Genomic DNA, 11079 nt, shown 5'->3' with positions numbered 1-11079 from the left:
TACATTGTTTTACGTCCCATACGAGAATGTTTCACTCGTGTATAGACGTGACCGTCGAAATCTTGTCTTTTATCAAGATTATCATAATTATATATATATATATGCGAGTAAATTTTGATTGTTTGTATATAGTCATGATACAGAATCTGGGATTTTACTGGCATGAAAATCGAGAGGGGGTGATCTATGACGGCCTTTCTGATTACAAACCAGGTTGAATGCAAACTCCTCCACCCCAACTAGAAAAAAAGTTTCGAAGATCAATGTTTACATTACTGGCTCAAAAACCTAATGCACATAATGATAGATATGATATTCTTAGTAGATGTACACTAACAAAATTTTATATCCATGTTTAAATTTTAAAACAAGAGGCGGTCCATGGGCCACGTCGCTCACCTGAGCATAAATTTGGACAAAAACAAATGCGCACAAAAGGCATAATTTCATCTATTATTCCCAAAGAATGGACAGCAGGCACATCCTATTTTTGGGCCCGTTTTTTTTGGGGGGGGGTATATACATGTACTACAATAAATGTGCTAGTGTATACAGTAACGTTTATTACCTCAACATAAATTTAACGTTTGATGTGGTTGTCTGCTGTTGCACAAATTACTTCGTCTGCTGTTACACGTGATATTGAATCTACGTCTCGGAGAATTGTTAAAAGAAAATTTTGTAATTACAGAGATATTGTGTTGTCATATGTGGGTATGTCAATGTCCTGCTTCGACTTCACAACCGGTACACGAAACATGAACTTCTCTTGGTAAGTTTTGACAAGGCTGGCAGTCTCTATCCCGGCCTCCAAGCATCTGAAGAAATCATCCAGCACGTGTTCCATGTATTGACATAAACACAACCGGAACTCCGTGTGTCTTTGTTGTGGGGACACCGGAAGTTCATGCATGATGAATCTGTGGAGGTAGATTGGGGATACCATCACACACAGGCGCTCTGTTAAAGATCCCTGAAATAAAATTGAAATTAAACGATCTCAAAATATTCTTCCGACGACATTCGGCATCACACTGATGAAAGGTAGTTTAAGGACAGTAAAATCATTTAAAAGTAACCAGCACTTACCGATAACAGAAAATCGTCACGAGCCGTATATCGACTTATGAAGTTTGTAATTTTCCTTTCTTCACCGCCGTTACATGCTTGAAGCAATAGTTCTGCAATGCCCTACAACAGAAAATGTTCAGCTAATATAGTGTTTGGATATTTGGGCGAATTTGGTGCATGCTTACACTATAAACAATGTGAAAACACTTCAAACAAAAGTACTTTAAAACTCACCGTGCAATCGGACAATGAATAGTATATGAAATGTATCTAGCTAACGATAAGGAAAACCAATCAATACAAAGAAATAACACGCGAATGTCTCAAAAATATCGCATTTTTTGTTTTGATTTAATCCGTGTACGAGATAAAGAAACCTCCAAAACATGGATTTCGTTCAAATTTTTACGAAAGTTTGATAACAGGCAGTTTAGAAACAATCCTGTCTATGTTAACTATTTTTTCCTCAAATATTTTCAAGTCGAATATATTGGATGAAACAATAGCACTTTGGTCAAAAAAGTATTATTTAAATGGGTTTGAATATTAAATTATAGGACACAAAGCTGAGTCTCGAGAGCTTATTTCATGTCTATAGGACCCCCCCCCCCCCATTTTATATAAGTTATTTTGTATTTATGATAATATAAAGACCGGATACGGTAATATTAGAATTATGCATAATCAACGAAGGCTAAAATTGACTGGCAATCTAACCGTAATGTTAAACGAATGTCTTGATACAAGTGTAGTGTGAAAATAATTATGTTTTAAAAATTTCATATGAAAATGAGATGATGCAAGAATACTGCGGTATACGACCTCAATCGTGCTTGTAAAAAGTTGCCTAGTAAGTCGAAGGTTTTTATAAGGGGGGATTTGTAGCCTTCTGAAATATCCAAAGTTTTCTCAAGAGAGCTACAGTTCTGCAGGTAAACTTTCTTATGCATGCTATTTTTATATATTATTGTTGGCAATCCTAAGGTATGACGTCATAAATGTTAAGACTTTGTACGGTTTTCTGAAAATTTTGACGAAAACTTGCACATTTTAGAATTATTTTCAATTCCAGATACACAACATTCACATACATGTAGATGCTACATATATTGCTTTGAAATTTAAATACGTCATTGATGTATCAATAAACGAAATCGCTTTGTTTTTAAATGAAAACAGGTGTTGAAATGGCAATTTTGGTGAATTTATTTTTGGAAGAAATGGCGCGAAATTGGTGGTAAATATATTCATGGTTTTGTTACATTTAAAATATTTTCCCCCAAATGATACATCAATTTCCGCATTCACCAAGGTTAAATTAATCGTAATACGACAAAATCAATTGAGAATTAGGTTCAGGATACATTGAATTCTCCACTTTTCGTCAGAGTTGCAGTCAGCAGCAGTGGCATTTCCAGTTTGTATAGATCTTCGTTTATTGGAATGCATCGAAGTACCATTTTCCTAGCAATCTACAACACATTATGGATTAGAGAAGATGGACAGATTCACAAGTGAATATAAACGAATATTTTGTTGGCGTGATTAATTTGGTTTCTTGATTAATGAAGGATCATACCCGTAGTCGCACTTTTTGTCTCCGCCATCGAAGAAAATAACCCACAAAAACAAACAACATAGGCATGGAGAACACAACCAATCGAAAGCACAAAATACCTACAAAGAGAATCATACGATACACATAAAGCGCAAAATACCTACACAGAGAATCATAGTATACATAAAACACGATTTACTTACTGAAGATTTGTAGTGCATAGAAAGCACCATCGTCGGAAGCCCACGGTTGATTACGCTTCGTTCCTCTCTCCATCACCCGTGGGTCCATTCATTCCTACTCGTTCGTTCTCGTGAATAAACATTAAAAAATATCGTCCATTCAAAGTAATCGTTATAGTAACGGATCTTTTCTGTTTTTAATGGTAGCATTAACTTAACTTTGCTATCACAACAATTGTATACCGAAATTGGGCTGAAAGCGTCTTGTTGATTGGACAAATTCGCTCAGGGTGTAGGATGAGCGCCCAATCAAATTGCCTCATTAATTATTCATGAGAACGAGCAAGTAGGTATGAATGGACCCACGGGTGATGGAGAGAGGAACAGAGTGTAATCAACCGTGGGTTTCCAACGATGATAAAGCACAATATTTTAGATTTTCCATGTTTTTACCTTCGGTATATTTAGTAATATGAAATGATAGCCATTTCCTCATGAATGTGAACAATGTGCTCATAAATCTTCATGAATGTAGTGCGACTAATTCACGGCTGGGGACCAAACTCCCCGTCGAGGCCTCATTACGTCACCTACGTTTATGAGCAAACGAACTCTGGCGGAAGTTTGGGTGGGGGACATTTCGACAGAAATGAAAGTAAAATGTAAATATATATATATAAAAAAAAAAAAAAAAATAAAAATCAGTTTTAAAAATACAGGAGGGTATGGACCGCAATTTTTCACGACAGCAAACGCCCATCATGAAGTATGCTGACGTAAAGTGTCGCAGTTCATACCCTCGTGTATTTTCAAAAATGAAATTTATTTCTTAAATATGCATACAAAAGGATCTCGGTGCATATAAAAGCGTAATGTTTGCATATTTGTGGTATTTTTCCCCTCTATAAATTATACCTAACATCTTGTACACATATTTGCATGAATGCAACTCCTATTTCAAGGAAAGTAATATTGCTGAGATGCCTCTTCCAATTATAATTTGAAAGGGTTTATTCGTTAATGATAAATTCTTCTCATATTCATTGGATGCGCTAAGATATTATATTTTGTCTGCAACAACTACAGAATATATGTCTATGTATCTTTTGACACGTCATTTAGCGTAGTAATATAAGAAAAGAGGGGAACTATTTTTACACAGAATAAGCATGATAATGTAAACATAAACAATATCGAAAAATGTAGTTTTTAAAAAAAATATTTATAGTAAATAGTGCATATTCGGTGTGCTCTTTGATCGTCTGCCTTGATCTACTGCTGAACTAAAGTAGATGGTGACAATTTAGCTACTTTTGGCAATTTCAATATGGATTTCTACCACAAACAGGGATCCTACACGAATATTTAATGAGTTAAGGTAAATGGACAAAGAATAGAATAAACTGGAGTACAAAGAATTACCCATGCCCAAGAGGACAATTTTTCAACTACACCAGCAACTCATGTTCTGGAATGTTTGACCATTGTTAATCCATTGATGTTATTTTTTTCTAGACTTTGCTCCTTGTCAATGGGCAGAATAAACCTTTATCACAATAAAATCATCCATATTTACCCCTAATAAAGCAGTATTTCATACTTCAAGACAGATTTAAGGTCAAATATTATTTACTTTCCATGTGCCCCTATTCTTCAACGTGATCAATACAACCGAGTTAAATAAACAATTTTGATTTGTTTCGTTTAATTCTTTACTGATAATTCCTTTAAGAAAACGACGTCATTATTTCTTATACGAACCAAGAAATATCCGTATTTCTAGAATTTCGAGAGAGAAAAAAATCAATAATGTGCTGTTCTAAATGAATGTTTTTTGGTTACTACGACATCGTATGATTATATCAGCCTGTAAGTGTGCAGATCCTTATGAAGAAAGCGCAATTTTAATGACGGACTAATGTGGGTTTTTTTTATCCAAGAAGCCGGCAATGTCAAGGTAAAAGAAAGCATTTTCCCCAGATACCACGAGCCCTGAATTTATTACCTGTCGTTACTGAACATTTGATATATTAGTATGTGTTGTTTACTCTGTTGGTGTTGTTTCTTCACTGGTAATTGTACAATTGTAACAATTGAGCAAAATCGAAGAATACCCGCCATTAACTTTTGTACCCGCCTCCTATATCAATAAAAAAAATCTCACCAGCGAAACAAACATTACCGCAAATATATTGAAGTTTCATTTCGTGTCGGTAATGACGACATTGGTGTCGTTTAAAACACTTTTTGTATTGAATAATCCTCTTTTTGACGTTCTTAACAAATTTCGTGTCCAACATTGTTGAATTTCGGCACTTCATTTCATTGAGAACTATCATTGTGTTGTTTGAATAAGATGGACATTGTGTATGTTATTGGTGTCAATTTCAGTCACGTCAAAACAACGTTAAAAACGCAACGTCAGAACATCTATATCACTTACGTTAAAAGAAATTTTGATGAAAGAATATACCATGGTTATGACAGTTGAGGCTAGCGCAGCATAAAACTAAGATATTTTTCCTGATGAATTTAGGAGGTACTCTACATCGTCATGATAGCTGACTTCCTTTTAAAACATGAATGAAAATATAAATATCAGCAATATTTGTCAATTCATTTTAAATATCATTGTCTAACCGAGTAGGATAATACGTCGTCTGTTGAACTGTAGATCACAAGCCAAAGTCCATCAAGGGTTTTCAATTTTTTTTGTCCAGGTTGCTTTTTACCAATATTGCATTTTTTGACTAAATAAAGTAAATTTGAAAGTTTTCAATTTCAAAACATTTTTGTATATATCCGCCTCTTTTCATCCATATCAAATTTCTCTGGTGTAGCATTCCTCCTTAAATCTAGGTAACGGATAAACTAAACTTGCAGCTTAGTCGGAATATTGGTCTATATGTCCTCCGTGATCTTCATTAAATATTTCATTTTAAACCAACAGGAATATACCATCACAACATTTTAAAAGAAAAGTCCATAATGCACTCTTCAAAAAGTTTGCTCCTTTTGCGATTTTCAGTTTGTCACGCGATAATTGTGAATTAATTTGAAATTATTATAATACAAAGAAATATTTAAAATTAAGTAATTTGGTACAATTGTTTGCGCAATTAACAATTAGCACGTCATCCACTGTTACGCAGATATATTACTCTCATATACAATTTCTTAATGCATTAAAATGAAATATCAAATACGAGGATTTATGTATGAATTAACTCTTACATGCACGCGGGCATACAAACTGAAGTTTACTGTCCATATGATGATTCAGTACACGTCTCCAAAACTATAATGACGTTTTTAACGACATAGCATGTAGGGCTATTATATGTGTAAACACTATATCACTGTTCAGTGAACATGAAACGCTTACACTGTAAAAATGTGGGATGAATACTATTTAGTTCTGCATTTCATTTTGTAATACTTGTGCAACATTGATTACAGATATTTTTCTGACTGAACTTGAATATTAGGGGGTTATCATGGCAATACGGGAACGTAGAATTGGGGGGAGGGACTTTTTTGACAATAATCAGCAATTGTTATTTTCATAGTCAAATGAAGATATTTTGGGTGACTGTCACTATTTTTCATGGTAGTAGTGAATGAGAAGAATGCAAGCTATGATTGATTGATTGATTAAATATTGTTTAACGTCCCTCTCGAAAATCTTTCACTCATATGGAGACGTCACAACTGCCAGTGAAGGGCTGCAAAATTAAGGCCTATGCTCGGCGCTTACGGCCTTTGGGCAGGGAGGAATCTTTATCGTTCCACACCTGCTGCGACCTCAGTTTTTGCTGTCTCATCCGAAGGACCGCCCCATTTAGTCGCCTCTTACGACAAGCAAGGGGTACCGAGGACCTGTTCTAACCCGGATCCCAACGGGCTATGAATTGAAGCCATGTGGTGAAGGGTGTGTTCTACCCCACCCCACTAAAGAAATCGAAACCTGGGTAAGAGTTGAGGAAGTTTTAGTTTATGAGGACCCTAAACCCCCTTTTCCTCGATATTTGGTTTGGTTGTCAAGAATTTCAGAGAAATATTAATTTGAACGCTATCATTGTGATGTTTTGATCATCTTCCCAAGTCAAGGGTTTCTGACCTGCTCCTCTCCTTTGTGAGGAGAGGAGCGGATCAGAAACCCTTGACTTGGGAAGATATGTTTTGATTAGACAATATGTCATTACCTTAACAGGGTGTCATTACCACAACCCAATGTCATTACCATAACTATAGCTAATTAGATAAATAAAAAAATTAGCCAATTGTGACCAGTTTTACATAAATAACAAAACCAAAAACTCCTTGCCTGATTTCTTCTAAACAGTTGGCAATACGCGCCTTTTCTTTCAAAATACACAAAATATTCTGCGATTATTTGCCACAATTTCAACCATTAGATAAAAAAGACTCAGATTACTATTTTTCACCAAAATAAAGCATATTGAGGATAGATCCAGCAAATTGTATCCACGTAAATATACTACCCATCAATTAATTATCTTTTCACTTAAACAATAGAATTAAACATTTTTTCAGTGAATATGGGATAATTTATGATTATGAACAACAGTTGCTCTGCAGACATATTTACACTAGGGTGTCATGGGATATGCTTGCAGAGTGAATGTTGATCATAATACCATGTTCACTGTAAAGCGTTGTTTATTTCTTTACCCACAAAAGCACCGTGGCGCATATTTACAGTTTACCCATAAAAGGATCAAAGTAAATATATTGAAATCAAAGATCAAATGGTTTCAGTATTGGTATGTTGGTAGAATAGTTCATGTAAAACAATAGTGAAAACATATTCTTTAATTTTCATAGGTAACGATTTTGTTTTTAGAAATTCTTAATGAAAAGGTGAATATAACGAACAGTGATCAATCTCATAAGTCCTACAAAATTTAGAGTAGGGAAATACGGACCCCTGGACACACTAGAGGTGGGATTAGGTGCCTAGGAGGAGTAACCATCCCCTGTAGACCGGTCACACCCGCCGTGGGCCCTATATCTCTTCATAACTCCTACAAAGAATACAAATTCAGAATAGGGCAAACACGGACCCCTGCACACAAAAGGTGGGATCAGGTGTAATGTATAATTCTACATGTATCATTAACTTACTCTTGTCGGAGTCATCCATCATGCAAACCAGAACAAAGACGAATGCACCCATCCACACAAACATAGTAACGGCGAGAATGATTCCGGGACGGAGGGAAAAAAGAAGGCGGTAGTCGTCACAACCGCTTATGGTTGTCATGGATGTCAAAATCTCCATGTATCTTGCATAATTCATCTATAATAATTACACATAAAAGATAGTAGACATTTCTTACATTTTTAATAATCATTGATATTGTACGTACTGAAAATTGATATCATGTTGTATACAATAAAACTGTAATTTACCCCTATGCCATGGCAACATAGTGAGGCGGGTACGTCATCATTCTCTGTGTACCGGAGTTCGGCGTTCCAAGCACCACAAAACGAGATCTGAGCCGAGCTCAACACCTGGCCATTGGCAACAGCTGCAATGCAAAGAAACATGCTAATGTAAATATCGCAACATTACATGTAAATCTTGCAAAGCTATGATGAATGAGAGTACTTTTGAGATACATACATACTGGCCGATAGAGAATGCTGGACATCTCACTAGAAAAAGACTCGCTACTTCTTGGTAATCTGTCTGAAAATTCCAGTAAAACAATGAGTGATAAGATCATTTTGATCGATTCTATTTTTTTTTTTTTGGTCCATGAAGGGTATTTAGAATGAAAACCAGGGATTCCATTGAGTTTCAAGGTCAAATGTAAAAGATCAAGAACACTGGATATGAAAGTCCGACATTTGTTGTATTGTTACATTTCATACACGTTTTAATAATACTCGTAGGCACCTTGTGCATAGATCTGGGAGTCAGAAATGAACTGTAGCTCAACGGTCTGGAATCTAATTTGTTTTCACGGTCAAATGTAAAAGGGTGTGGTCACAGAAAGTGAAATCCCAAAATTTCTGTCATGCAGTGTTGAAATGGTTTAAATCATCTTTCAGGCACGGCACCACGAATATAGATCTGCGTTCCAATTTGTTTTCAAGGTCAAAATACACAAGATGAAGCTGGCTTTAATGGGGTCTGAAGTTTTTTGTAAACAAGATTCAAGCTATTTTTCTTATCTGGTATTAATTGAACTTTTACAAAGGTAATGTGAAAGCATGAAAAGGGTGAAGACAATGAACTGCGAACCTCAATCCTATTAAGACTACGAAACAGTGGGCGGAACAGACACGGAGCCCCGGAAACACTAAAGAAGGGACCAGGTGCCCAGGAGTAGTAAGCACACGTTCTGCCGATCGGCCACGAACCTTCTATCTTGACCAGGCAAATGGAGCAATCCATTATCGAAATCATTACTCATATAACGACCTGGCTTGAAACATACCAGACAGCATTCGACGCAAATGACAAGGCGTATTTGTGAATAAGATCATTTCAACGACCACAAAATCCGCGAATTTATTCAGACTGGTTTTAAAGGTTACTGTGAAATTATTAAATTTCAGTAATGGTACATGTACCTGAATGCCAAACGTTTTCAATGCTAATGATGAAAGAGTAGTGCCAATGGAAAAGAAATTCCAAATTTAATTTTCTTTGTACAAGGCTATATATTTTCTGTTGTATTTTATATTTGGTACCCCCTTACAGAAACGTAAAGGTAATCGGAGAGTATTATTTTAATACAAATATGCTGCAAAGGGTTCCACGTTTTGAACTGCAGGGGAAAGTATGTGTCAAAATTGCACAAATTGGAATTATCTAAGTGAAAGATAGACGTAAAGTGTAAATAAATAACGATAGTATTGCTATTTCTGTAAAGGTTCTGTAAAAGCATGAATGATATTCCGAAATCGTTTCTATCAAAGAATAAAATCAAAGCTGGAATGCTATGAATTACTTTAGATGCATTTACATCCAAATATAGAGAATGTCTCCAAGATACAATGGTTGCGAATCATTATGCAAATGAAAGGAGAAAGGTAGAACAAGCTACTGGATGCATACCAACTGGCAAAGTCATTATTTGTGAACAGAGTTTTAAAAGGATTTTCATTCTGACAGAACGAGGTTTTTATCTGCAATGTAATCCGAGATCTCCCTGACTCTTACCCCCGCTTTTATATTGTGACATGTATGTTGCTTTGTCTATCGTTTACAATTTTATTTTACGGATTTATCTTCCAAGAAGCAAGGATTCAGTAATAGGATGATTAATCACTAGATTCATGCGTGCATTGTTTACAACTGCATTGCATTCATGAGGAAATGCCTTTCATCACTGGCTGCCAGCAGGCGGGTGATGACATGTTATGGTTTTAGAAAGACGACGGTAATTCACTACTACGAGTCAACATAATGAAATTTAGTAAACTTGATTATATATATGATCATTCTATTAAATCAAATTAAGTAGTTATATATATTTTATTATGGATTTGATTAATAACATTTTCGGTATACAGAATCTGTTAACTCGTACTATTTATCGAAAGAAACAATTTAAGATATTCAATTATAACGAAAGGAGATTGAGCAATTTTGAACGATTTAATAATTCACATGACTGGTAAATGATTAGAAGCGGACCTTTTTGCACTTGAAAATTGAAAGTTAGCCCAATGTTATCTGGTAAAGTGATAGCCATGACGTCACAACCTACTGCACATCATAACGTGGATTAGTAGGTGTGATGTCATAGCTACATGTTGTAAAACGAAGACAGCTACCTTTATTTTCAATCACGTGACTAGTGATTAGTGTTCTGCCTATCCTTAAGGTGACCAACTGTATTGTATAAAACATTATAAAATACAGGCAAATTAAAAAATGCACCTAAATTTCGCGCTTTGACAAGTTACACTGTCTCTCTTCAAACCAAATATATATGGAACATTTGGATCGAAGTTATAAATCCTCAACTACACAAGCAAGGAAAATATACCTTTAAAAACACCCAAATCTCTTCCCGTTGAATCTTTGAACGAATAGCTAATCAATGAAGTGTACATGATACACCATCGTCAGAATATCAATATATCCACGGTAATGAAAAACCCTCCTAACAATGAGAAAGGTGAAGAACCTTTGCAGATACGGTATTCAATGTATAACGATCATATTTCATATATACACTGTAGTAAATGAAAGGTGGGATTTTTGTAATCATGGTATCATTC

At 35.3% G+C, this 11079-nt stretch overlaps 1 protein-coding gene across 1 annotated transcript in view; it reads right to left on the bottom strand.

Annotated features, from left to right (window-relative positions):
• Nucleotides 1-520: 520 nt before the first annotated feature.
• The window catches only part of LOC125669111 (uncharacterized), a 44149-nt gene continuing 33590 nt past the window's right edge, over nt 521-11079 (bottom strand). Inside the window, exons 3-10 of the mRNA XM_048903558.2 lie at nt 8465-8530; nt 8248-8369; nt 7960-8134; nt 2651-2748; nt 2436-2543; nt 1306-1341; nt 1090-1191; nt 521-973 (exon numbers count right to left, since the gene is read on the bottom strand). Coding sequence (XP_048759515.2) covers nt 686-973; nt 1090-1191; nt 1306-1341; nt 2436-2543; nt 2651-2748; nt 7960-8134; nt 8248-8369; nt 8465-8530 — 995 coding nt within the window. The 3' untranslated portion in view covers nt 521-685. The remainder of the gene's footprint in view (nt 974-1089; nt 1192-1305; nt 1342-2435; nt 2544-2650; nt 2749-7959; nt 8135-8247; nt 8370-8464; nt 8531-11079) is intronic.

This window comes from Ostrea edulis, chromosome 4 (assembly GCF_947568905.1).
Source record: "Ostrea edulis chromosome 4, xbOstEdul1.1, whole genome shotgun sequence".
Lineage (NCBI taxonomy): Eukaryota > Metazoa > Mollusca > Bivalvia > Ostreida > Ostreidae > Ostrea > Ostrea edulis.
Note: the sequence above shows the minus strand (reverse complement) of the source record. Positions and strands in the feature narration are given on the sequence as shown.